Raw genomic sequence first — 25,313 nt, forward strand, 5'->3', positions numbered from 1 at the left:
GAAAATGGAACTGCAACTTTGGTCTTGAAAGGCACAGGAATACAAGAGGAACTTAAACATCAGCAGAGGCTGTTGTGGTACTATGGATTTGCACTGAAGTAGTTAAAGGCACTGTTGGTGGGATATCGATATTATTGCAACGTAGAATCTCATGCAGGCGGGACATATCTGAAAAGTTAAATTGAATTAATTTACAGGGGATGTATTATTATATATTGATAAACATATATGAGCATACAGTTGTTTTTGTTTTTAAATGTTGAAGATTTTTGACTATTTTTTATAGCTTTACCGAACTACAGCACTGGACTATGAAATTAGAGTGAAACAATCGTAAAAGGCGCCGAACTTCACAAAATGCAGGGATAGTTAGATAGTTGTTCCTATGAAAGAAACAAACTTGATGATTCAAATATTTACTGATTGTTGCAGAGCAGAATTGTCCAAAATAGGCCTGTCACCCCAGGTTTGGAGTCTATGGAAACAATTGCAAAACAAAATTCTGGCTTACCTTGCTCCTTTTGTGAGAGTTTCTCTTCTAGATTATGAATTTGTAATTCCAGCTCAGAATTCTTTTTCTTTATTTCATGAACTCTATCGTCTGCTTTAGTTTTTACTGTTACGATGATACCTGGAAACAAAGACGGGCTATACATAAAAACTAATCCCACAGTTACATACATAGTACTTTGTAAGCAGGTACGAAATGTATGAAACAAAAAACTCATCTTAAATGAATAAGTTATATGTTAGTATGTTACATCTGTTTATTTATTTAACTATTCATCAATATTAGCAATAACAATCGTAATCTTACCATTAATGATTCTGAAGACTCTCCACAGCCGTAGAATGACAAGGAGTCCGATAGCAGCGAGGGCTTCACTCTCCCCGACGAATATAAGAGCGATATCGACACCGAACGATATCACCACGACAACCGCATCCAACACTTCCACCTTGTGGTGTATGAAGTGACGATGATCGGCGATTATCTGGGAATATAAAAGAAGGTAACATATCGTGATTATAAATTTTTTAATGTGTGCCTGACAATTTAGACAACTCGTTAGTGACCGCTGGAGGAATTGTCATTAAGTGTCTTGCCCAAGGACACATTCTTCCACAATAGTAGGAGTATCGAGCCTTGAACCTATAACTTCTGGTCTAGAGACAGGTGCAATAACCACTATGCCAAAAGAAACACTTAATCTATTTAAATATGATCATAGTTTTACCTTCAAAGCGATTTCCACCATAAATATTGATAGAATTGAGAGAGAAAACCCGTGTAATATCTCTGGTGCGGGATTACCATGTGGTACAATGATTACTTTGAGGTCAATAAGGAGTTCACCAACTACAAGGAAACTGTCCAACACTACTAGGACTATGATTGCAACCTGTATAGATAAATATGACATAAGTTTTAGTTTGAAAAGCAGAATTAAATTAATTAAAATAATAAACAAAAGGTAATTAAAAGCAAATTGATAGCAGTTAAAACGGGCTTTCGATATAAAGTATTGCAAAGAGCATCAGTTCAAAGCGTGACTGTTAAACCCAAAACATGTTTATATGAATGTAGAAAACTTGTTTATTTAGGATGAGTGTCATGTTTCATTTGTTTCCGCTTATAGACCTGAAAAGTAACATGTATGTAACTTTGTGGGATTATTTTTTATGTATAGAAGACATTTGGGACAATTTGAACTTAGAAACCATCCAAATGAAGCAATTGGCCAAGTTTTTCCAAGCACACATAGTTACATGCGCCAACAAACAATGTGGGTAGCTTAAGAGTAAAAGTTAAATATTAACTAGAATTTTAGGTTATAACTATTTTAATAATACAGGTACAATAAAACCCATGCATGCTATGCATTTTGCACTATGTTGGCACAAATTTGTAATGATATTCGAATCAATTTTAAAACACTAAATAATCACCGCCAGTGTATGAAACAAAGCGCTAAAATTTATTCACTCCTGCAATACACCACAAGTACAAATGCTCACATGTATTGGTTTAGAATGAAGGATGTGTCTCAGTTTCTCCCTGTTCGTGAGGATTGCTTCTTCCTCATGATCATCTCCATCTTCTCCTATCTCAAACTTCATGTATTGGAACATCCCAAGGTTGGAAGCGGTGAATCGATCTATGGGTGAAGTTGAATGGATGGGGTTATTTTATTGGTGGTCAGGGTGGGAGTTCGATTGGTAAATACATGGATGAATGTAATTTGTGTTTGGATGTAATTTGTTTATTCTTGTATGTTTAGGGCAATGGCAATCGTTACATCACGGGTGTTCTGTTACATACACCTCAATTGTTTCTTAGTGGACACATACGCTTACAATGGTAGTGGCATCAAGCCTCAAATCCTGGAACCCTGGGATGGCATACTCGGCTACCGACTAAGCTAGTCGCCGCCTAAATTAGATTTTGCTTTTTTAGTCGCCTGACTAAAATTTTAGTTGGCCGATTTTGAACGACTAACTTCTGTAATGAGTAATGCACAGAAACTTAGTCGGCCGACTAAATGTGAAAAACCCACCGACTAAATTTTAGTCGGCCGACTAAAAAAAAGCGGTAACCAGTAGTTTCCGCGACCGACTAGTTTAGTCAGTAGCCGAGTATACCACCTCTGATCTGATAGCTAGTGGTCAGACACAGATCCTGACATTTTACACTTCAATAGTAGTACTCAATTGGCAACTTTTTCATTAATAATTATATATGTAGGCCTATACATGACAAATCAAAATTTTTAAGTTTTTTTTTACAAAACTATTAGATTGTACGCACGAAATCAGCAATAATTAAACAATCTTTTATTCTTTGACACAACTTTAGGTAGATTGGAAAATTCATCAATAAATTAACATTCACCTGATTTTTGTTCTGATTGCATTGAAATCATAGTGTTTTGTGTAGATTGTTCTTGGGGTGCGGGACGCTCATGATTATTGTTGTCGTTAAATGTATGCACCTCGTAACTTAAATTTGTGAGCAATAATGGCTGGTTGGAGGATACGGGTTCAGAGTCTGAAGAAGGGTCTTCAGTGATGCCAATCATTTTGTTTCGAGATCGAAGTTGGATTACAGATGGAAGAGGTTGTGTACATCGTACACTTGCATAATTAGGGTTAATCATGTTGTGGCTTTTATGACGAGATTTATTGCAATTATCGCCTTCCATGATTATAAGAATAATTGTTCTTGCAAATTATTTTCTCACCTTCATAAATTATTAGGCTACGATTGATGCCACAGATACTAAACAAATACGACTTGTCTCTCCCTGTTCCTGATAAACAAATTAAACGTTTTGTATACACCAGGCACACAATACGTTCTAGCGTATGATCAACTGTCTATTTATTCTACGAAAAAATAAGGTCATTACCCGACGTTAATTTACCTCTTGTAATACGCTAGCGAAGATCGAATTAATTAAAACAGCGAAGCGATGGGAATTGGCGGCTAAACGACCGTCGTTAATTAGTTATCTATTGTAACGCAGCTATTAAAAACCGTATGTCCGTACTACAATACGCAACTAACTTGACAGTGACTGATATATACCTACGAGCCAAGTTAGCTATGATACGAGCGTGTATAAGTGTATAACTACATTAAAACGTCTTTGTTAACTTGCATTCTTTACTCATTTGTCTGCTTTATCGTTGCGTCTATTGTTACAATACTAGGTTTCCTATACCAACCATTCTCCTTACTGTATGTATGACATATTCGGCGGTCGGTTCAAAACAATTACGTAATCTAAACTGTTTGACTATAAACGTCCAGACAGCTGATTTCAAGCAAAATACGTGGAATATTGCAAATAAACCATGCAACTCTACCCTAAAACGCTTCAGACGTAATAGTCATGATGATACAAAGTATCCTAATGTTTTCTAGTAAACATGACGTAACGGAAAATGTATCTCAAATTTTTCTTCGTGCAGACACTTGAACCCGCCCAAATTTAAACCTTTTCGAGGTTATACGCTTTGTGACTCATGATGTAATTTAATTTTAATTAGAACACGTTATTAAATGCTTTATTGCTAGTGTTATATGTCTGTTTTACAGTACGTATTTCGTGCAAGTTTTATTGAGATAGTCTGCGTTTGCTGATAGCAACCGGAAATTTTACATAACTGAAATATTTGCAGCAATCTATGTGTATGGCCATGCGAGACAAGAATAAAAGATTTATTAATTTTTAATACAAGTATGTCTAAGTCAGTAGGTTGTATGGTGTGTATCAGAGTCCGTATATAAACATGTTTATATACGGACTCTGGTGTGTATTATGGTTATGCGATGGTGTTATACCAGATATAAAAAAATATATAAAAAGTCCATATATAAAAATGTTTTAACGATAATTGTTATGTTTGGCTAAAGTCAAAGAGGCTGCGCAACATGTACGTAAAGTGACACTTCTTTCGTGTATACAATTCAAAGAACCCCGAATATATCTTAAAATTTCCTTTTGTTAATTTGTTTTAAAATCTCGTCCTTTTTCTTTTGCGCCACATAGAAAACCTATATCAAAACTTTTTCGGTGAAAAGTCTCGCGGAGTTTTCGAATTACAGTCGAATACTTTGGAGACTGCTGTACTAAAAACGTTTAATAAAACATGTGTACAGATGAATTTTGCACAAATACGACACATATTGCACCTTTAACCGTCGGAAATTCAGCACTTGCTCACTAGCACCTTTGTTTTTATCAACGTTAACTATCGTTTTTTTTAAACCTTGTACGATTTTACACCGTACAAAAATAAATTTACCGAACATACATTTTTGCCGAAGGATTTCTTTTCTCCTTTGTGCCATAATTATGGGTTAGAAAATGTCGAACACTGATACAATGGAAGCTCACGCATCGACTGCCGTTGTCGAGCAAGAGAAAAATAAAAACGATGACGTTGTGATGAAAGATGACCCGGATTCCGACGAAGAGGAAGAAGTCAATCTTGCTGAAATTAAATTACTTAATGAAAAAGTAAGTTTTTTTTAGTGCTAACATAACGTAGTTTTGTTCATATCTTTGAAAAAGATAGCAAAGTTCACACAATTTAAAGAATAAAGAGAAGAGAATCTACAACTAAACAAAAGTTGTAAAATCTATGGATAAAAGGTGTAAAAAAGTATCAGTTAAAAGCCGCTAGCTTTGTGAACCAGACTGCAGAGTATGGCAGGTGCACGCGCGATTTTTTTACAGACTTTCGGTTATGCACGCCACAATTTGTCCTACGCACGCCAATTAATTAAACAAAGAAAAAAATACGTATTAAATTAAGTAAGATTTCCTAACGTGGCTTGAAAATGTACATGCTTTGCACGCAGATTTTTAATGATAGCACGCGCGAACGCGAAAAATAACCGTCTTGCACGCGCGAGATCTCGTCAGGAACTGCCATACTTTGCAGACTGGTTTGTGAATATGACTGTCATTGTTCAGCCCACCGTTCAATAATGGATAAAAGCACAAGCTGTATGAAACAGAACACCTGTGTTTTAAGGACCGTCGTTGCCCGTTCGTTCGAGGATAAATAAGTTATTTTTATTATGTATTATATGTAACATACGAATATATGATTATATGACCCCATATTTCTAGATAAGCAACTCTCCATACAACTACCAAGCGCATGTGGATCGAATAGCTTTGTTAAGAAAATGTGGTGAGTTTGAAAATCTATCGTCTGCTCGACATAAGATGAAGGATTTGTTCCCACTTACAAAGGTGAAACCATTGATTTATTTTTCATTGCATGAAGTTATTTATACATTAGCCCACTGCCCAACTTATGCATGAAGTGGAAAAGTTTCTGGTTGTCAGCTGTTTTTAAAAACCATTTCCCAGAAAATACTAGTTCTAAAAATGGAAGAAAAAACTATATATATATATATATTATATAAATAAAAATTATAAGCTGTTTAAAAATACAAAAAATTATACATTTCGTAGCTAAATCTCCAGAGAGAAAGTATGTACATATGGGGTGCTAAGATGTGTTGTCCTCAAACACCATTACTGTTACTGCATTACCAAATCCTTATACAAATTCATATTACCAGCAATTATGGCTTGAATGGCTGGAAGATGAACAAAAATTTGCCGAGTCAGAAGATGACCATCAAAAACTTGAGTCATTGTTTGAACTAGCTGTTCAAGATTATCTGTGTAAGTTTTTGTGGTTTTCACATTTTTAGTAAAATCTTGGGTGTCATTGCTAAAATGCAGTTTTTTTAATAGTTGTCAAACATAGGAAACCTCATTAATTAATGTGGTGACTGGTGAATACAGTATATTTTGGCTCTGTTTGTTGCTATGGACAGCTAACAGCAGAATCAAAGCTGTTTTAAGATGTAAAACCTACGAGGTCAAGGTCAGCCCTGTTTTAAAAATTGGGCTGTCAATAAAACATTAGAACAAAAATGAATTTAGAATTTTAACAGATTCTTGATTGTTTTTCAGCTTGTGAAATATGGTTGGAATATATTCAATATTCCATTCGTTATATTGGCACTTCAGATGGAGTAAAAAAGGTGGTTTATAATTTAGCTGTTTTTTCCTATTTATAGTTTACACATTTGTTACTTAAACAACAAAATTTTGGTTGTCTTTTTAAATTGGACATGTATATATATATATATATTTAATGCGCTTAACAGATGATCTTGTAATCTGTGAATTTACCCCCTATTTTAATTGGCATTCACTTTTACTTTTTTTTTCCAGCTACGAAATTTAGCGGAACGAGCTTTATCTTCGGTTGGTCTTCATGTATTAAAAGGTTCATCTGTTTGGGAGGCATACAGGGAGATAGAAAGTGCCGTTCTTGCTACAATACAGGTATCTGTATAGTGTTAAACTTTAACATTCATTTTTAATGCAGTGCTATGGGTGTGATACATTTAAGAGTGCTCTCATCATTGAGCAATACACTTAATAGCAATTGCTCCAACCCAGTAATCACTAATGGGATGTCCAAACTACCAAATTATGAGCCATAAAAGCATGTTTTTTTAAATACGATAAATGTTATTTTCTTATTTTTTAAAAAAATATGGGGGTTACATTGTTAAGTTGCAGTTACACTTATGCCTTAGTCGTATACTTTGGCTTTGCCTGTTTGTATAGACACAACAGCAAGGTAAAATCTATTTTAAGCTTATAACTGGAGTTAACATATATATATGATGTCACCCCAAATTCACCCAAGCATTCCTAACATTAAGTTTGTGGTCAAAAAGATTACCAGAATAACTGTATTAGATTAGCGAGTGATAATTAATAATTATTGTCCTTTATTACTTAACAGCCACAACCAGGCAGTATCACTACACCAGAACAAAATGATCAGATTATTCAACAAACAGCAAAAGTTGGACTTCTTTTCACCAGGCAACTGGCAGTACCATTGCTTAGTAAGTTATATATGTTTGTTTCTATAAATTGGCCAACCAATTGTTTAATAAGTTATATATATACTATTATATTTCGCTAAGTGGCATCCTCTGTCTTTTATTCAAATAGAATCATCAGCAAAGTAAAAGCTGTTTTTCCTTTAAAACTAAGGCAGTATGACGTATTTGATATAAATATTATGTTTTCATGCAGACATGGAATCCACCATGGTTGAATATGAAGAATGGTGGAAAGATAACGGAGATGGGGAAATCCCTGAATCGGTACTACATTCTTACGATAAAGCTCTCGAACAAATGGAAGAATTGAAAATAATGGAACTTGCTTTGGTGGGTAGTGTGCTTGTATGAATGCAGAGAGCGTTTCTTTATACAGCCAAAAATTATAAATTTGGTCCAGTCATGGTAATCGTGTATCCCCATGTTATTACTACTGTTGTCGCCTCTAAATAAGATATATCGATTCTACTATCCAGAGGCACTGGCATTGCTGTTATAAACATCTTTTACAAAAAAGATTAATATATATCTCAATTACACAGGAATCTGCTGAATCTCCCAAAACTGAAGAATACAACGCATATATTGACCATGAGATGAAATCAAACAACCCTGCGCGTATACAATGTATTTACGAACGTGCGATCACCGATAATTGCCTCAATGCTCAACTATGGATGGACTACCTTAAATACTTGGTAGGTTATGCATTTTTATTGCATGGTTTAATGAATAATACTTTCGACTGCTAGATGTAGCGAGCATGCTTCTTTCATTCAACTAAATGTAAATATAAAAGCCTTTTTAACTGTTTTCGTCGCTATATTTTTTGACTGTTTTTGTCGCTATATCCCGCAGTTTTGTTTCAACTATTTTATAACTTTGCTACCGAAATCGAAGAGACAAATGGGAAAACTGTGGTCCAAATCTCAGATTTTTCTTGATGTAGGACCTAACCCACATAAAATAGAATAATTTCATTAGTTTACTTTTTTATCTTATATTTTTATAGACAAACACATTAAAGAGTGGACCCATCGTGCTATCTGCTTACAAACGATCAGTAAGGAACTGCCCATGGGTAGCCAAGCTATGGGTTGGGTTGGTTCTTACTTTAGAGAGGAATAGTGAACCTCAAAATAAGGTTGGTTGGTGGAATTGGGTTATTTAGTTGGGAGTGCCTGGAGGCGACCACTTGATGGAATTGGGGTATTTACATGGTTGTAATGTTAAGGGTGCCTGATCACTTCAATTTCTTTTAGTTTTAGCACCCTAGTTTAATGCCTAAAACAGCTTTAAATGTGCTGCTAAAAGCTGTTTTATCGAGTCTGTATAGAAAGAAACAGAACCTAAGTATATTGCAGTTTTGTTCTTTACAAAGCTAAATTTTACCCAATAAATTTGAACTTTCAATTATTGTAGGTTGAAGAAGGGCTTAACGAAGCATTGGCTGTTGGTTTCTCATCAGCGTCAGAATACTTGGAGTTGTGGAGGTGTTGGTGTGATTACATTCGAAGAACTCATGAAGGTGAAACAAAATGATACATGAAAAATGTCATGAAAATATTTTTACAAAATTTTATAAAAAAATTGGGTTTACCATAAATATGTTCTATTTTTCTGAGTTTTTTTTTTGTCATGTAAACCTAATGCACTGTTAAATTTGTTAACTTTAAAAAGATTTAAAATTTTTTATAATAATTTTTGTTTAAAAATTTAAAATATTTTTTCAAATTTACAGAAAACCCTCAAGAAGGAATGACAGTTGTACGAACTGAGTTTAAACGAGCTACGTCACATTTGTTGAACGAGGTTTTACCAGGTATGTATTAGTTACCCTACTTATACCTTAGTGATACAAATGTTTTATAACCTGTACTTCAGACTACCATGGCCTGCCACCACAAAGTTACATAAGTAATAACTCAGCACATGGTGTGTGAAACAAAATATCTGTGCTGTAACGACTGTCGTTGCCCTACTATATTCCAGACTCCATGGCACTTTAATGTGTTTTATTTCTTCTTATGCATCCATCCATGTATTATATTCATCATTTATTTACTCATTCACTCATTTATCTATTTACCTATAAATTTACATTGGAACTTTATGCATCCATTCATTTATTCATCAATTTATTCACCATAGGTTTCAGTGAAAATGCGGACCACGATTACACGATGTGGATTTACTGGGCGAATATTGAAGCACGAGGATCACAAGGTATCGATGAAGCTCGGAAGATAATGGAGGAAGTGATGAAACATCCGGATGCAAGGTTGAACTGGAAGATTTGGGAGCAATATTACCATCTTGAGAGGTGGGAGGATTCTGTCTTTAACGAGTTTTATCATTTATAATGTTATTTTTTTTGCTCTAACCCAGTGGTTCTCTATGAATTGGAAGGAAAAAAAATAAAAAACCACCCTCTTTTCAGATTACACGGCGATTTAACTCACGCTCGAAATGTGCTGCGTCATGCTGTGCAGTCAAGCGCGGCTGATGATGGAAGTGCTGAGTCAGCATGTGAGTTCCTCATCCGATTCGAGCGAGAAAACGGAAGTTTATCGGATCTCGATGAATCAATAAAGAAAGTTGAAGGAAGGATGAGTAAAGTCATCAAAAGGAGGGAAAAAGTTGGTGTTTGGATTGTTTTGCTTGTTTTTATTTAGTTTTTTTCCTTCCTTTTTTATTTTTTTTTTCTTGTTTTTTTAAAAAAATTGTTCTTTGTGGATTTTCATTAAGTTTTGAGTTTCGTTGGTGCTATTTTTTCCAAATACTATATGGTTGATGTCCAATAAGGATGGTCTTTTTTGTGAGGGGTCCACATAGTACTGTTTTCTGTATAACAGACTCTATACTATATTGTATCAACTTTAACTTTTACCCAAATAACTAAAACCCTTCCCTTTCAAGCTTGTCGCGTTTGCTGAGGAAAGACAGAAAAAACAAGGTGGTAAGAAATTTGATAAAAATAAAAAGCCTCGCCATAGTCCAAACAAGAAAGAAAACAGACAAGCAACTAAAAGGAATATTTCTAACAGTAAGTAATGTATGTTTTATGTTAGATAACAACTTAAAATCTTCTCTCCTACCTTTGGGAAAGTGACAGGCTTCAACATCTGGTGAGGTTCATGTGGTAACCCCCCGGGTGTTTGGGACCTCACCTACATGGAGATCAAACTAGACTTTAAAACCTAATAAAAACTGATACACAGTTTAAAATCACTAAGACATAATGTTACAAAGTATAATGGGCCTAATTAAATAGCAGTTTTAGGCCTGCTTAGAAACTTTTTTTGATTTTTCAGATAAAAATGATATTATTTTTCAGTAAAATCAAATCTTCATCATTAAAATTTGTTTCTTTTTTTAGCTGAACCACAAGAAAACATAAAAAGAAAACGAACACATTCACCCAATAAAGAAGGATTTAAAGAACCAGCAGGTAATAAATAAACTTTTTATTTAAAAAAACAATCCCCTTCAAAGTTACATATGTGGTAACTTGTAAGCACGCACAAGGTGTATGAAACAGAACATCTGTGTTATAATGACTGTTGTTGCTTCGTCAGGTGAAAATTAATAAGTTTCATACGTGGTAACTCGTAAGCAGGCACGAGGTGTATTGAACAGAACACCTGTGTTATAACAACTGTTGTTGCCCTGCCATGCGAGGATAAGCAACAACCCACCCCCCCCCAGGCCTCCCACCACGATTTGTGAAAGCAAAATCTCCAGAGAAAACAATAGCGCCACCACCTGGATATAAACCCGACAAACAACAAGGACAAGAAAATGGTAAATTATTGTTTTGATAAAAATGGAAAACTATTACTATTATTTAAACTAGTAGTTTTAACGATTATGTGATACAAAGATAGGCTCATCTGGTATAACACGTAGCTTGTATTTGACGTTTTGTTTGGCATCCGGCAAGAGTTCATCAGGGAATATGTTTGGATGGCATACGAAACATTGAAATACACTACGTTTTTTCATACTAGATGAGCTGTTGAAAGATTACTTACATTATCCCTGGTAGCAGAAGTAACAGAATATGTGATATACTTATTATTACCGTGAAAAATTATTAATTTTGTCAATAAATTTTACAGAAGCCCCAACGCCTATGTCTGAGGACCAACCTGCCCAAGGTAAAATTAATTAATTATTATATTCATGACCAATAAAACCAGTGAGTTCCATTTTTCTTGGAAAAGTTAACAAAATTATAATCTTGGTCCTTCTAAAAATCTAATTCTAATCTAAGCGATCCATTTCATAACTATAACCTGTATTCTATATAAACTGTTTTCATCTGTTCATAAAAATCAAATATTTTTCCAGCCACGATAACGAGCGATGAACGAACAGCGGAGGGCGATAAACACACCGTGTTTATCAGTAATATGAGCTATAGTGTCCAGTCTCCTGAGGAAAAGCTTAAAATTGTAAGTCTTGTTATTTTAGCAAAAATTTTAAAAGGAATAATTATACACTGTTTTTTCAAATAAAATCGGAAATCCGAAAAATCTTAAATTTCCCTATATGAAATAACATTGTAATCTATTGTTTTAATCCAGTGGTCACTAAGGTTGTCTAAATTGTCATTCATCTGGAAAAAATAGTCACACACAAAGTTACATAGATGGTAACTGCTAAGCTGGCATGAGGTGTATGAAACAGAACATCCAAGTTATAATAACTGTTGTTGCCTGTTTTTTGCATACCATAATACAAAAACAAAGTTCACCTTAACAATTTTTTGCATCTGTTTATCCCAGATGTTCGGATGTTGTGGTGATGTGAAGTCAGTTAGAGTAGTGAGAGATCATAAAGGGAAGATGAGAGGATTCGGGTTCGTTACTTTCCATCAAATCGAGGACGTGGAAAAAGCGCTCAATCTCGATCGACAAGTAGGTGTTATTAAACAAAAAATTCTTTTCAAAATAAACTTTTAGAGGGTTTGTTGTATACAAAATTTCCCCCTAAAATTGTAGGTGTTTTTGTCTATACATCTTGTTTTGTTTATTCAAAAGGCTACAAAGCTGCAAACTAAAATTTAATAAAACTATTTAAATAAAAAAAAACACTATTTTTCATTACAGCCATTAGAGGGCAGGCCATTATACGTTTCAAGAAACACTGAAAAATCAAATCGTCAAAAGGTATGTTGAAAATTGAAAATATGCAATTTCCATACACCTTAGTGGTATTTTGATCACAAAATCAAACTGTAAGTGCCAGTGTGAACCTTGAACCCGTAACCTCTGGTCTAGAGGCGAGCACTCTATGATTGATTAATCTCTTGCCCAATGGAATCACTGTATAAGAAACAATATCACTTCAACCCACTAAATTAACCTTCTTATAACCACCAACCCCTAACCCCTAATGACTCCATAACTACCAACCTCTAACACTTTCCACCAGTCTAATCTGAAACAAGCTAGAGGATTCTTCAATAACCAAATTTTTTCTACATTTGACATTAAATTAACCTTCACTCCAGGTGTTCAAATATGAGACAAAAATAGAGAAACACAAGTTGTTCGTATCCGGGCTTAACTTTGCTACCACTGAAGAAACGTTGCAGAAGGTTTTCTCCGAACACGGTGTCGTGAAGTCGGCTCGTATAGTAGTTACCAAGGGGGGCAAATCAAAGGTAATGTCTAGGTTCCAAATTTTGAACAGTTTTTGAAATTTTTTGAAAGTGTTGCAGACAAGTGTTTAATCTGTGGTTCTAAAATAGGGTTGCTGCCGCATATTTTGTAATTTTTAAAAGCAAAATATATGTATGAAAAAGACCTTTTCCACAACAAATGCATTTGTGTATTATATTATTTTTACTGTTAAACATTGCTATTACACGGTTAAATTTCTATATCACTTTATTTGTGTGCTTATTATAGAAAAAATAATCTTTAACAGAAAAAAAAACACATTGTGCAGCTGTTAAAGTAATATTTTAAATTGTCATTGCAGGGGATTGCGTTTATTGAATACGAGAATGAGTCTGATGCAGCACAAGCTGTTATGAAAATGGACGAAACTGAGATGGATGGTTTCACTATTAAGGTCGGTTTATAAACACTTGTACATTGTAAGAATTTAATCTAATTCCGAGTTCAGTTACTTTTATAGTTTAGCTTTGTAAGCTCATTGGTAAGAGTGCTCGTATTATGACCAAATAAAATTACTATTGTTGGATTCCATTTGTCATGAATGAATTTCAAAATAGTGTTTTTTATGTGAAAAATTTTGACTGTTTTGTTGTTGGTATTTGAAGTGGTTTTAGCTTTGTTTTAGATTCTTAAAATATCAGCATTTTAGGTGTCATTCTTTGCACTGTATCGAGTACCCATTGTATGATACACTTGATATTTTTGACTTGAAGGTTACCATTAGTAATGTAATATTTAAATATATTAAACTTGTAGGTTGCTATTAGCAACCCTCCACCACGAGGACGTAGTTCAACTATGGGAAAATCACTTGGTCAAGTTGAGCGCGGTACTACTGTTGGAAGGTAATAATGTTTTTTTTCTTGTCGAGGACCTGGGATTTAGCCCAAATTTGACCCATTATGGGTATTACGTAAGTCTTTTCTTATAATTATATCTAAACCATTACCTTACTGCAGTCGTGGAAAGGGCAAGAGCCAGGTGACTCTAATCCCAAGGTCACTACAGAGTTCAAAAGTCACCAAACCAGACACAATTGGAAAACAAGAAAAAGACGCAAACGACAATACTATCCATTCCAAAGGGTTAAGCAATAGGGATTTTGCTGGCCTTTATTCAAACCCTTAAAGTGGAACTGTTAAGTTAGAAATACGTTCTTTTCACATGATTCTGTTAATCGACCACGCGTGGCGGAAAAGTTGGTTTTTAGGGCAAAGGTAGTTTGCTGACTGCCCGACTTTTTTACGTTGTCAAATCAAGTTCATTTTAAAAACCGCTGAGTTACTGCACAAAGTGCGTATCTTTTTTAATCATAAAAGTCGACAAAAGCAACGATATTGTAGTTTATAAGAGTGAATGAATGAAACTTACTTTATCTTCGCGTGGCCGGAAAACGACAGTCGTTATATCACGGGTTTAACACCTCGTGCCAGCTTACGAGTTACCAAATATGTTACTTTGAAGTTAAACCTCAGAACACTAACATATATGTATGTAAATGTGTCCTTGCGTTCGGGCATCTATTTTATCAAGCAACCCGCAAATTTCGAATTCGGGTCGATGCGCTGTCTGCTGATTTATAAGAACTATAGCATGTACAGTAAAGACGTATGGTGAAAAGAAAAATCGTTAATTTCACGAAAAAAAATCTGTTAAAGCAACGATAGATGTTGGAACTATTGTAGCGGAAGAATATGAAGAGCAAAGAAAACCTCGTGCCGTCTTGTGTCACAACAATAAACTCTAAATTAGTTATTTTACCCGTCTTTGTTTAGTGTTTCTATTTCACCATTAGTCTAAGTATTCGCGTAATTGGCCAGAGAATCACTCGCAAAGAAGTAAAACAAATTTATTGGACATGTTTTTAATTGCTATGAAAATCTCCCTAAGAATGAACCATCTTACCCCGATCTCCTTTATTATGTTTCTATCAGAGGCGTTTTAAAAAACAGAGGAAAACGCAGTCACCCCTCTTTTCATTCTATCTTCTCGGCCCATTTCGTAGTAAACAAAGAAAATTCGAAGAATTATAAAACCGTATCCTCACAACTCCCATAGACCGTTGTTTGTTAATTGTTTAAAAACACGATCAGGATATTTGGATATTCTGTGCTAAAGATGTCCCATCTCTCCCCACAATGTTATATTAGGGATATTATGTTTGCCTTTTCCATTTAGCAGTTACGGTTAACGCGTTCGTGTCCTAGATCTATAGCATGGTTAACAAGATTTTGCTTATCGTTGTCACACGTTTTTTTTTTCGAAACCGCCCCACCAAAGAAGGTTCTCACGGCTACGTCTGCAACCATGCGTAGCCGTGAGGGTTTACGTTTTCTAGAGCAAAGGTTTCCCTTTCTTGCAAACTATGTTTTTTATCTTAACTAGAAAGTAACTGCACACAATGAACACGCCCACTTTTTAAAATTAACCCAAAAAGTGCAATGGAGCATGTTACTTTCATACAAGTTTCTAAAAGTAAAAAAATAACTTTGAGGCAAAAGCGCGCCATACATAAAGAAATTTACTCATGCGTTGGACCCACTCTTCGTTAATCATTGACCCGTATTTGCGCACTTATAACCACTAAATCGGAAGCTCTTTTGCTGTAAAGTCTGCAATCGTATTGCAAGAATTTGAGCGACTAAGAAGGTAAACGCTTAAAGTTTAAAATGGAATAGGGATCCAGTTTTTGGGAAAGGAGGAAATTTTTAGTAATTTAAGTTATATAGAAGTAAGTAAATAAGTACATAAAGGGAATAGTTTGAAGTAGACAGAAGGTAAATAGAGAAGATAACGTTTTGGTGTGCAACATCGCCATACGTAGGGCCTACGCTCTGTTTACTACAACTTTACAATAATGCTTGATTTTAAATAGTTGGATATGTGTTACTATGTTAATTGTTTAAACTTGCTTTTTCTTTAATTTATATTTTTTTCTGTAACAAGAGAAAAAACATAAAAACCTTTTTTATGATTGCGTTTTTTACTTAGAAGAATTGCTTTCTCACTAAAAAATATTTTTGTGTTTGCATTTTTACTGCTAATATAGTAGGATGGAGGGAGATAGGACACCTTTTCATTCTATTTTCTCGTACATTTTGGAAGTAAACAAAGAACATTTAAAGAATTATAAAACCTTGTCCTCGCGACTTTGATAGACCATTGTTATTTGTTTAAAACACGACCAGGATATTTATATATTTTGTGCTAAAGGTGTCCCACCTTCCCCCACCCCACTATACATTATTTTGGATCCTATTTTAAACAGGTATAATAACACAAACCTATTTATGCGATGCATTTGTGGCGAAAACTATACGCCTACGCCGCTGCCTAATTATAAGCTTACAACTATTTTAATATAAGGTGTAAATAAGCCCCCCCCATTAAAACTGTTTATCAGCCCGATTTCTTTATTTCGCTCTGCATTTGATTACTATGTTTGCTATGGCAAATTAAACTTGTACATATACCCTTTTTGCGTGGTAAAAAGTTAATGCGAATAACGATCCGCATTAACTCGTCATATGATAACTCGCTTACCGCGTTAATTTGCATGGTCATTTGTTTGTGCGCGTATCAACATTGCGTTAGCTTACTTAAGCGCAATATTGTTAAATCTAGTTAAAAAATAGGTTTTGATGCTTTATGAGGCTATTACCAACTTAAAACTGTAAAAATAATACCCGAAAAAGATTAGGCTCTTAAAAGTGAAACTGTAATTCCACCAAACTTTTCATTACTCGCATAATGCTGGTAACAACAGTCGCATAATGCTGGTAAAATAGTTCTAAAAAAACGTTGCTCATTATTCTACTACAATTGCTACTTGTCGTTTTTATTGCTCAAACTGGTTTTCTGACATAAAATGTTTCGTTAGTTTAACTTTTTTAACATCGCAATATACATTCAGACCTGACTGTGACGTCACCACCAAACTTTCCCGTTATGACGTCACAAAATTCCATGACGTCTCACTTCATCAACTACATGACGTCATCATTCGAAGCTATTACGTCAGAAGCTACATTGGCGCCGAAGATAAAAAATACTTTCCATGCAGTCGATTATGTGATGTTCGTTATAATGCTGTTGACTTCGGCCGCCATTGGTGTTTTTTTCGCGCTCAAGGATCGGAGAAAATCTGAGCTCACCCCGGAAGATTACTTAATGGCAGGCCGCCAAATGTCATACGGTAACCCGATATCTTTTAATGCATGTTTATACAGTTAAACCTAATCCTATATGCTAGATATATCGACATAGGATGTCCTGTAAGTATGAAGAGAGAAGTTGCAAATATTTTGGGAAAACAGATATAGTCGGTTACGGATTTAAAATTTAAAGTAAAATATATTGTAAATTGTAAGCCAGCACGAAGTGTGTAAAACAGAACACCCAGCAGAAGTTTAAAACAGAAGTTATAACGACAGCCGTTTGCCCACCATACACGAGGATAAATACTTTACCTGATTTACTCTTTACTTTAACTATTATTCAATTTTAACACAGTTAAAATTTTCCAGGTCCTGTTGCAATGAGTTTGATTGCCAGTTTCATGTCGTCGGTCACGATATTAGGCGCCCCCGTTGAATACTATGTGTACGGTACAATGTTCACCTGGTATGCTCTTGTGTATGCCATCGTACCCTTTATCATAGGGTGGGTCTTCATGCCCGTTTTCTACGACTTGGGCATCAGTAGTACATACGAGGTACGGTATAGAATAAAGACGTTCATTTATATTTATATTATTATACCCTATTTACCCTATTAAGTAAAATTTGACTGCGCTGTGGCACAGTCTCTAATCTACTTTGCTTTTTGACAAGAGTGAAAGGGATTGTCAATGTACTGTTGGCGTACTGATATGTGTTTTTTGGGAAGACGCATAATGCTAATTTCTCCGACCCAGTAGTCCATTATGGGCTGTCAAAACTGTCAAAATAACATTTATTCACAAAGTTACATACGTGGTAGCTCTTAAGCGAACACGATGCGTAAGAATGCGTAAGAATGCACGTGTTATAACTACTGAGAGACCTTAATATATTCGTATAAGTTTACAGTAGTAAAAGTGTAATCTAATATAAACAACATATCTATTCCACAGTATTTGGAGATGCGGTTCAATAGACCAGTTCGCCTTTTCGTCACCTCAATGTACATGTTCCTGTCAGTAAGTAGAAACATGTCATTTAAAACGTTTAAGTTATTTAATCTGTTGATCTATATACATTAAAAGTATTTGCGTGAGGGTAAGAATACAAAAATACAAATTACTTATGCTATTATAACATTTCGGTAAAATGTGATTTGCTTTTAATTACATTACAATGCGTATTTATACTTTTCTTTATTAATCAATTTATAAATATACGTAGCCACTCATTGGAGCTCTGCTCTCTTTACTTTATAGTTTTGTTATACCGAATGTAACAACTTGTACCAACAATATACATTTAAACATGCCCAAATTATGTGTAATTTCTTTTACTGAAAAAAATGGTTAAAAAATATGCTTTTTTAGTTAATCTACGGAGGAATTGTTATTTACGGTCCTGCTCTTGCATTGAGTGAAACAACAGGCTTTGATTTGTGGGTGGCGATATTGACAACAGGCGTCGTGTGTATATTCTACACGGTCTTGGTGAGTTATTGTGTATGTGTATACATATATGATCTTTTTTGTCAAGAACAGCAGACCAAAATAAAATAATGAAGTGTTCGCGCCATGGCACAAGGATCAGAGCGCTCGCCTGTAGCTGTAGCGCAGAACGTAAACGCTTGAAGCTCGACGCACGCGGTGTATGAAACAGAACACCCCGTGTTATAACGACCGTCGCTGCCCATGTAAGAATCAATCATTCGTTTATTGACCACTTTGCCTGTCAATAGAGATGCACGCTCTCTTCAAAACCAGTGACCCTATCGTCTAAGTAACAACTCAAATACTATCTATCTTACAGGGTGGTTTAAAAGCAGTGATATGGACCGATGTGTTCCAAGCTATTATTATGATCATTGGGTTCCTGGCGGTTATTATACAGGGCAGTATCAACCTTGGTGGCTTCGGTGTTATCTGGGAATCAGCATACAATGGTGGTCGTATCGACTTTGTTAAGTAAGTTGTATAAAAATATGCTGTTTAACTGTCGTAAAGTGTCTATGATATATAAATATAGACGTACATAGTTTCTCAAAGTTAATGTCATGTCAAGGTGTAAGATGCATACAGTATAGTATCAAGTGTGTGAATTCCCTTTATAATATCGAATGCATGGGCGATTGAACACAAGTATTCGCTTAACGTTATCACGGTTGATCTTTGTTCGTTCTACGTCAGGGCAAGTTACAAACAGCGATCTCGTAAGCCTGCTTGAGGTGTATAAAACAGTACACGTGTGTTATAATGACTGTCGTTGTCTTGCCCCGCGAGGAAAAAATAAGTTACATTTATTCACTCCCTTATTCAAAGTCACATAATCAACTGCAGAAAATAATTTTGGTAAAGTTTGAAACCACGAATTCAATGTAAAAGGCATGAAATTCAAAGTAAATACGCCGCACCAAGGGTAGACAATATTTTATCGCTTCTGTTCAAATATTTAAAGACATTCATAATGAACTTACACAAAGTTGTAACTTTAAATTCGTTTACATTATCTGGTGTCAACTTCACGATATTCGTACTGAATCAAACAACACTGATCAAAGGCAAAGCAATTCTCTAACCCAGGAGTCGAATGGTTTTTTTTATAATTATCAGTAAGAAAAAAATAGGTCAAAAAACACAATCACCTAAAAAGTTACATAAGCGGTAACTCGTAAGCGGACACAAGATGTATGACACAGAGCATCCGTGTTATCACGACTGTCGTTGCTCCGCCACGCATGGACAAGACACGTCAGGGTAAATAAATTCTGCTCGCTTATTCTTTTATATGTAGCAAAGTGGTTTAGATGACATATATACCATGTTCGACGTGCGACCGTTATCTGCGTTTGCAAGGTACTTAACAACAACTACTCCAATTCAGAGGCTCACAGCTTATAGTTCAATATCGTTGCATATTATGTTGTTATAAGTTGTCCAAATTGTCAGTCACGGATAAAATATTTTAACTTTCATAGTTTTGAGTTCGATCCGAGAATCCGACATACGTTTTGGTCGATCATGTTCGGAGGTTCTATATTTTGGCTTGGAATAAACGGGGTAAACCAAGCTCAGGTTCAAAGATACGTTTGCTGTAGGACCAAGAGAGAAGCAAAAAAGTAAGTGTGAATTATAGTTGGGTGGGGAAAGTTGGGACACTTTTAGCACATAATATCCAAATATCCTGATCTTGTTTTAAACAATTAACAACGATTTATGGGAGTTGTGAGGATATGGTTTTATAAATCTTTGAGTGTTCTTTGTTTACTACCAAATTAGAAAAAAATAGAATGAACAGGTGTCCCATCTTCCCTTACCCCTACTATATTATAGGAAATGACCAAATCTGGCCTACTTCCTTGGTGCTCAAAGACCTCACTCATTTAGAATATGATAATGTTAATTATATGTTGTATTATAATGTTAAGATACTGAGTCATGATATAGTCAAGCGGCACAGCGGTTATAATGATTGTAATATCACCATGGGATATCGTGTTAGATGCTCGATGCTTCCACCATTGTTGGCGTGTGTGATATTGGGTTATGAAATAGAACACAGTAGGTGTTATACTAACTGTTGTTACGCATGCCCCGCCAAGGTATAAATACGTTCATACTTACAGGCGTTTTTTTAATGAGCTGTAAATTAAAAAAAGATAAAATACATATTGACGTAAAACATTTAAATCCATAACAGGGCAATCTTATGGAACGCGTTTGGTCTTGTTATTATCCTTGTTCTAGCTGGTATGACTGGCTTGACCATCTACGCAACCTATAAGGATTGTGATCCAATCGACAGCAAACAGATCGGAAAATCTGACCAGGTTGGATTCACTTTTGTGTGTCTGGAAAATCCCTCAAAAAACTCTTTTTTTTCAATTTTATTTTACAATTTCAAAACTCACTAAAACGTGAACCAGCAAGCTATAACTCTATAAAACTAAGCGCACGTAGTGGAAAATTTAGTTTTGCTGGTTCTATAAAGTTGTTCACTTTTTTCCAGTTATTTCCATTTATCGTCATGGATATTCTGGGGAAGTACCCGGGAATTCCCGGACTCTTCGTGGCCGGCGTGTACAGCAGTTCGTTAAGGTAGCTTGAATGTTTATACACAAATTTCTATATAGTATGTATAGTGAGATGAGACATATTTTCATTCTGTTTGTCGTCCCACTTAATGGTATACAAAGAGCATTTTAAAAAACGTTTCTTCACGACTCTAAAAGAGCATTTTTAATTGGTAAAAACACGACTATTGGAAATATAAGTGCAATAAATTTCGGGAATCTGACCCTGATCTGGTGCTCATAGAGTTAAACGATTCTTGTGCAAGCAAATACAGTAAGGATCTGGTGCCACGAAAATGTAACAGACAAAAATTAAGTTTAACTAGTTGTATCATATATGATATATATTTCGCTTAAATGGCATCGTCAGTGGCCTATTTAAATACAAGAAATATGGGATATTATTTCTTTACTGTATTTCATCTTATCCCACAGTACATAACATTGCCATTACTTCCAGTACAATATCATCGGGCATGAACGCCATGGCCTGCGTTGCATTGGAAGATTTTATTCGACCTTACACTAATTGGCGACCGAGAACCTACACCATACTATCCAAGGTTCTTGTGCTTGTATCTGGAGTGTTGTACATACTGCTGGCTTACATGGCTTCTGTTATAGGGGGCTTGATAAGGGTAAGCGAACACGTTATCTTATCTGCAGCATATAGGTCGGAGGAGGATGGGACACTTTTAGCACATAATATCTAAATATCCTGAGCGTGTTTTGAAAAATTAACAACGGTCTGTGGGAGTCGTAAGGATACGGTTTTATTATTAATTCTTTAAGGGGATTTTTCAGTTTTTTAAAGGGATTTTTTTATTTTAATAATTTGGTCTTTACAACCGTTTTTAAAGAGATAACTAAAAAGAACATTATTTAATTCTGACAACAACTATTATGTGAATTAACTTGTAGAAATAAAATATTTTCCTGAGCATTTTAAATTAAAATATCCTGTAATTTTTTTCAGATGGCATACAGCATACACGGAATCGTTAGTGGGCCAATAGTTGGTGTATTTACAATGGGGATGTTGATGCCGTTTACCAACAAATGGGTGAGTTCTATTTGAGTGTACAAGTAAACAAATTTTGTTCAAATAAATAAATGTAATTTTTTTTTATTGGTGAGCGATGTAACGATAGTCGCTATAAACTTCAAGTCATATTTCATATACACCTCTTGCCCGCTTACCACAAATGCGACTTTGCAGAATGCAAGTTACCCTAAATGTAATTTTTTCGGGGAATTCTTTCTATTTATTTTTATTATTGTAACGTATGGCTGACACTTTAGCCAACTCATAAGTGGCCACTCGGTTTTGCCGTAGGTGACTTGCCCAACACACGCGGCCACAGCGCCGAATAAATAAACATCTGGGTAAGTAGTTAAATCCCCAAAAAGTATTGGTATATGCATGAGTATATACGATGAATGTATATATGTGTGTTTTTATTAAAAGGGCGCACTATCTGGAATAATTGCTGGTTTTGCATCAACTGTGTGGATTTTCATCGGTTCAGTTATTTATCCGATCCCTTCCGAATTCTTCCGAATATTGCCGAGAACTACCGAAGGTTGTCCCGCAGTGGGTAGCACTTTGAACCAGACATACTTTACTTCGACTGCAAGTTTAGAAGCAACGACGTCGGACATTCTTTTACAGACGACATACGATGACAGGTTTGTTAAATATAAATTGCACAATATTTATAAATGAAATATTTTTACATTACCTGATAAAGTCTTTCCGAATGGGAGACGGAACGTGGAAATGATTTTTGTCATTTTGAAACGAAATTGGAAACGATTTTTCAGTTTGAAGACAAAATGCATTAGTGTCCACAGTCTAGATATGTTCATTGCACCAGCTTTTTAAACTTATTTACGTCCTCAACAACAGGCTTGATTTTTTACCACAGACCGCCAATAGCTGACCTATACGCGATGTCATACATCTATATTCCACTGTTTGGCTTCGTCAACGTAATCTTAGTTGGCTCCATCGTCAGTGCATTAACTGGTAAATAGATACAACTACTATTTACTTTGTCTAATTTGGTAGTAAACAAAGGAGATTTACAGAAGTATAGTGGGATGGGGGAAGATGGGACACCTTTGGCGCATAATATCCGAATATCCTGGTCGTGTTTTAAACAGTTAACAACGGTCTATGGGAGTCTTGGGCATATAGTTTTATAATTATTTGAAAGTTCCTTGTTTACTACCACATTGGACGAGAAAATAGAGTTCAAATGTGTCCCAACTTCCCCCACCCTACTATATATCATTTTTGTCGCGCGAACCTTAAGAGAGTTGATTGTTTAAAACAAGATCGGGAATATGGGATATTATGTTCTAACGGTATCCTATCTTACCCCATATAGCACTATTGTCATTGTTTTAAAACTATCTCTTGATCCCGGTGAACAAAACATGTTCACTTAATCCAACAAGTCTAGTTTCAGTCCATGCTGTCTTGTCCGCGTTTCTTCCATTTATCAACTATAGGTCTAGTTCACAAAGTTTTAAGTGTAATAACTAGACTCAATGAGATATAGTAGAGTGGAGGAGATGGAACACCTTTTCGTTCTGTTTTATCGTCTTATTTGGTAGTAAACAAAGAATATTCAAAGAATTATAGAACCGTATCTACACGACTCCCATAGACCGGTGTTAATTGTTTAAAACACGATCAGGATATTTGGATATTATGTGCTAAAGGGTCCCATATTTTTCCTACAGTACTGTACACAAATCACAAATACAGGGACCCCTATTAAGAGTTTATATCAACAGGTTGTACTAAGGGTTCTCCCCCAAAGCGAGAACTGTTATGCCACCTTTTCTTCAAAGATGACGACGGTAAAAACTTGGAGCGTTCATCTAGTTGGTATTCGCCTTCAGACGTCGCTCACGCCCAAGTTATCTCTCCTCCTCAACCAGGAGAGTTTACAGGCTACGTTCCAGTGAACACGGTTCCTGATATTGTAATTACCAGCGACGAAAGTCTGGTTGCGGAAAAAGAGTCCAGCTTCTAATCTTCGCCATGCTCGTTTGAAAGTCATATTTCAACACGTTCGATTAACAGATATTGATCAAACGTCGAAAGACAGATGTACAAGAAATAATATTTTTAACTCGCTGTAAAGTAAACTATCAACAAACGTTTTTATTTTTACCTAGACAAGTGGTTTATTGTTTACAATCCGGCAGCAAAATAAACAATATGTTTATATAGCCTATATATTGCTAAATACGTTTTAAAAATCAATCAAAACAGTGCTATTAACTATAAAAAGGTAACCATTTTTATACAACATCCTTGAATGATTTATGGATAGTTACTTATACACTTACCCAGTGTTAAAATATCTGTGCATAGGTTTAAGTTTACTTATAAGGTATTTAAATGAATTTAACTTACTTTATTCTCGCGTGGTCGGAATTTAAATAACATCGTAGCATTTTAACGTCTTTCCTTGTTTTTAGTCTGTTCTTGTGTAATGGTATACCAAGTTTATAAAACACTTTTTTAATTACTTTTTATACAATAGGATTTTGATTTAAACCTCTGTAACTACTAATATATCGCTTCTGTGTCCCCTGCTTGGTTTAAATTGTATTTTCTCGTCCAATTTGGTAGTAAACATAGAACATTCAAAGGATTATAAAACCGTATCCTCACGACTCCCATAGACCGTTGTTAATTGTTTAAAACGCGGTCAGGATATTTGGTGTCCCATCTTACCCAGTACTGTATTTACGTTTTGGGGGTGAAAATTCTAGAAAATCTAAAAACATTGCAGATATTTCATATATTACTATATATGTTTAAATCTAAAAAAATAAATAGTGTAACACATTTTTTTTATTTAAATCTAAGTTTTTTTCTTCAGTGGAAAACTTGGACGTATTGGGTGACCGTA

At 35.1% G+C, this 25,313-nt stretch overlaps 3 protein-coding genes across 5 annotated transcripts; 2 read left to right on the forward strand and 1 right to left on the reverse strand.

Moving 5' to 3' along the window:
* Positions 1–52: 52 nt before the first annotated feature.
* Positions 53–3,203, reverse strand: hvcn1 (voltage-gated hydrogen channel 1). Its single transcript, NM_001078469.1, has 6 exons — positions 2,894–3,203; positions 2,020–2,159; positions 1,239–1,403; positions 818–995; positions 512–631; positions 53–168 (listed from the first exon to the last, which is right to left on the reverse strand). Exons 1-6 carry the CDS (start codon positions 3,201–3,203, stop codon positions 53–55), a joined length of 1,029 nt encoding a protein of 342 aa, NP_001071937.1.
* A 1,604-nt stretch (positions 3,204–4,807) lies between these two features.
* LOC100186134 (squamous cell carcinoma antigen recognized by T-cells 3) lies at positions 4,808–14,481 on the forward strand. The gene is made up of 24 exons (XM_002121237.5): positions 4,808–5,027; positions 5,646–5,771; positions 6,107–6,212; positions 6,507–6,577; positions 6,771–6,884; positions 7,354–7,459; positions 7,653–7,789; positions 8,002–8,157; positions 8,472–8,603; positions 8,882–8,987; positions 9,201–9,281; positions 9,611–9,782; positions 9,900–10,098; positions 10,379–10,505; positions 10,839–10,910; positions 11,168–11,263; positions 11,581–11,619; positions 11,813–11,916; positions 12,250–12,381; positions 12,574–12,633; positions 12,978–13,130; positions 13,451–13,543; positions 13,906–13,994; positions 14,109–14,481. The coding sequence occupies exons 1-24, from the start codon at positions 4,875–4,877 to the stop codon at positions 14,275–14,277; spliced, it is 2,793 nt and encodes a 930-aa protein (XP_002121273.1). The 5' UTR covers positions 4,808–4,874; the 3' UTR covers positions 14,278–14,481.
* Positions 14,482–15,254: 773 nt separating this feature from the next.
* On the forward strand, positions 15,255–24,815 carry LOC100175097 (sodium-coupled monocarboxylate transporter 1-like). Of its 3 annotated transcripts, none has more exons than XM_026839217.1 (14): positions 15,255–15,926; positions 17,063–17,344; positions 17,676–17,863; positions 18,263–18,328; positions 18,680–18,799; positions 19,119–19,273; positions 20,284–20,424; positions 21,006–21,135; positions 21,315–21,403; positions 21,839–22,016; positions 22,355–22,441; positions 22,847–23,067; positions 23,307–23,407; positions 24,184–24,815. In XM_026839217.1, exons 2-14 carry the CDS (start codon positions 17,098–17,100, stop codon positions 24,423–24,425), a joined length of 1,965 nt encoding a protein of 654 aa, XP_026695018.1. In that variant the 5' UTR covers positions 15,255–15,926; positions 17,063–17,097; the 3' UTR covers positions 24,426–24,815. The 3 variants fall into 3 exon arrangements, with proteins under 3 accessions (XP_026695018.1, XP_002119750.3, XP_026695019.1); XM_002119714.4 differs by having other exon boundaries at positions 15,255–15,880; XM_026839218.1 differs by having other exon boundaries at positions 15,255–15,798.
* The last annotated feature ends 498 nt before the right edge of the window (positions 24,816–25,313 follow it).

Source organism: Ciona intestinalis, unplaced genomic scaffold, assembly GCF_000224145.3.
Source record: "Ciona intestinalis unplaced genomic scaffold, KH HT000174.2, whole genome shotgun sequence".
NCBI lineage: Eukaryota > Metazoa > Chordata > Ascidiacea > Phlebobranchia > Cionidae > Ciona > Ciona intestinalis.

Coding starts and splice junctions, on each gene's coding strand:
- LOC100175097 (XM_026839217.1), top strand. CDS start 17,098: ATGACGTCACAAAATTCCATGACGTCTCACTTCATCAACTACATGACG. Junction 20,425..21,005: donor ACCAAGAGAGAAGCAAAAAA/GTAAGTGTGAAT, acceptor AATCCATAACAG/GGCAATCTTATGGAACGCGT. Junction 23,068..23,306: donor CAGACGACATACGATGACAG/GTTTGTTAAATA, acceptor TTTTTACCACAG/ACCGCCAATAGCTGACCTAT.
- LOC100186134 (XM_002121237.5), top strand. CDS start 4,875: ATGTCGAACACTGATACAATGGAAGCTCACGCATCGACTGCCGTTGTC. Junction 8,604..8,881: donor ATAGTGAACCTCAAAATAAG/GTTGGTTGGTGG, acceptor CAATTATTGTAG/GTTGAAGAAGGGCTTAACGA. Junction 10,099..10,378: donor TCATCAAAAGGAGGGAAAAA/GTTGGTGTTTGG, acceptor TTCCCTTTCAAG/CTTGTCGCGTTTGCTGAGGA.
- hvcn1 (NM_001078469.1), bottom strand. CDS start 3,203: ATGGAAGGCGATAATTGCAATAAATCTCGTCATAAAAGCCACAACATG. Junction 1,404..2,019: donor TTCATTCTAAACCAATACAT/GTGAGCATTTGT, acceptor TTATCTATACAG/GTTGCAATCATAGTCCTAGT. Junction 169..511: donor ACTCTCACAAAAGGAGCAAG/GTAAGCCAGAAT, acceptor TTAACTTTTCAG/ATATGTCCCGCCTGCATGAG.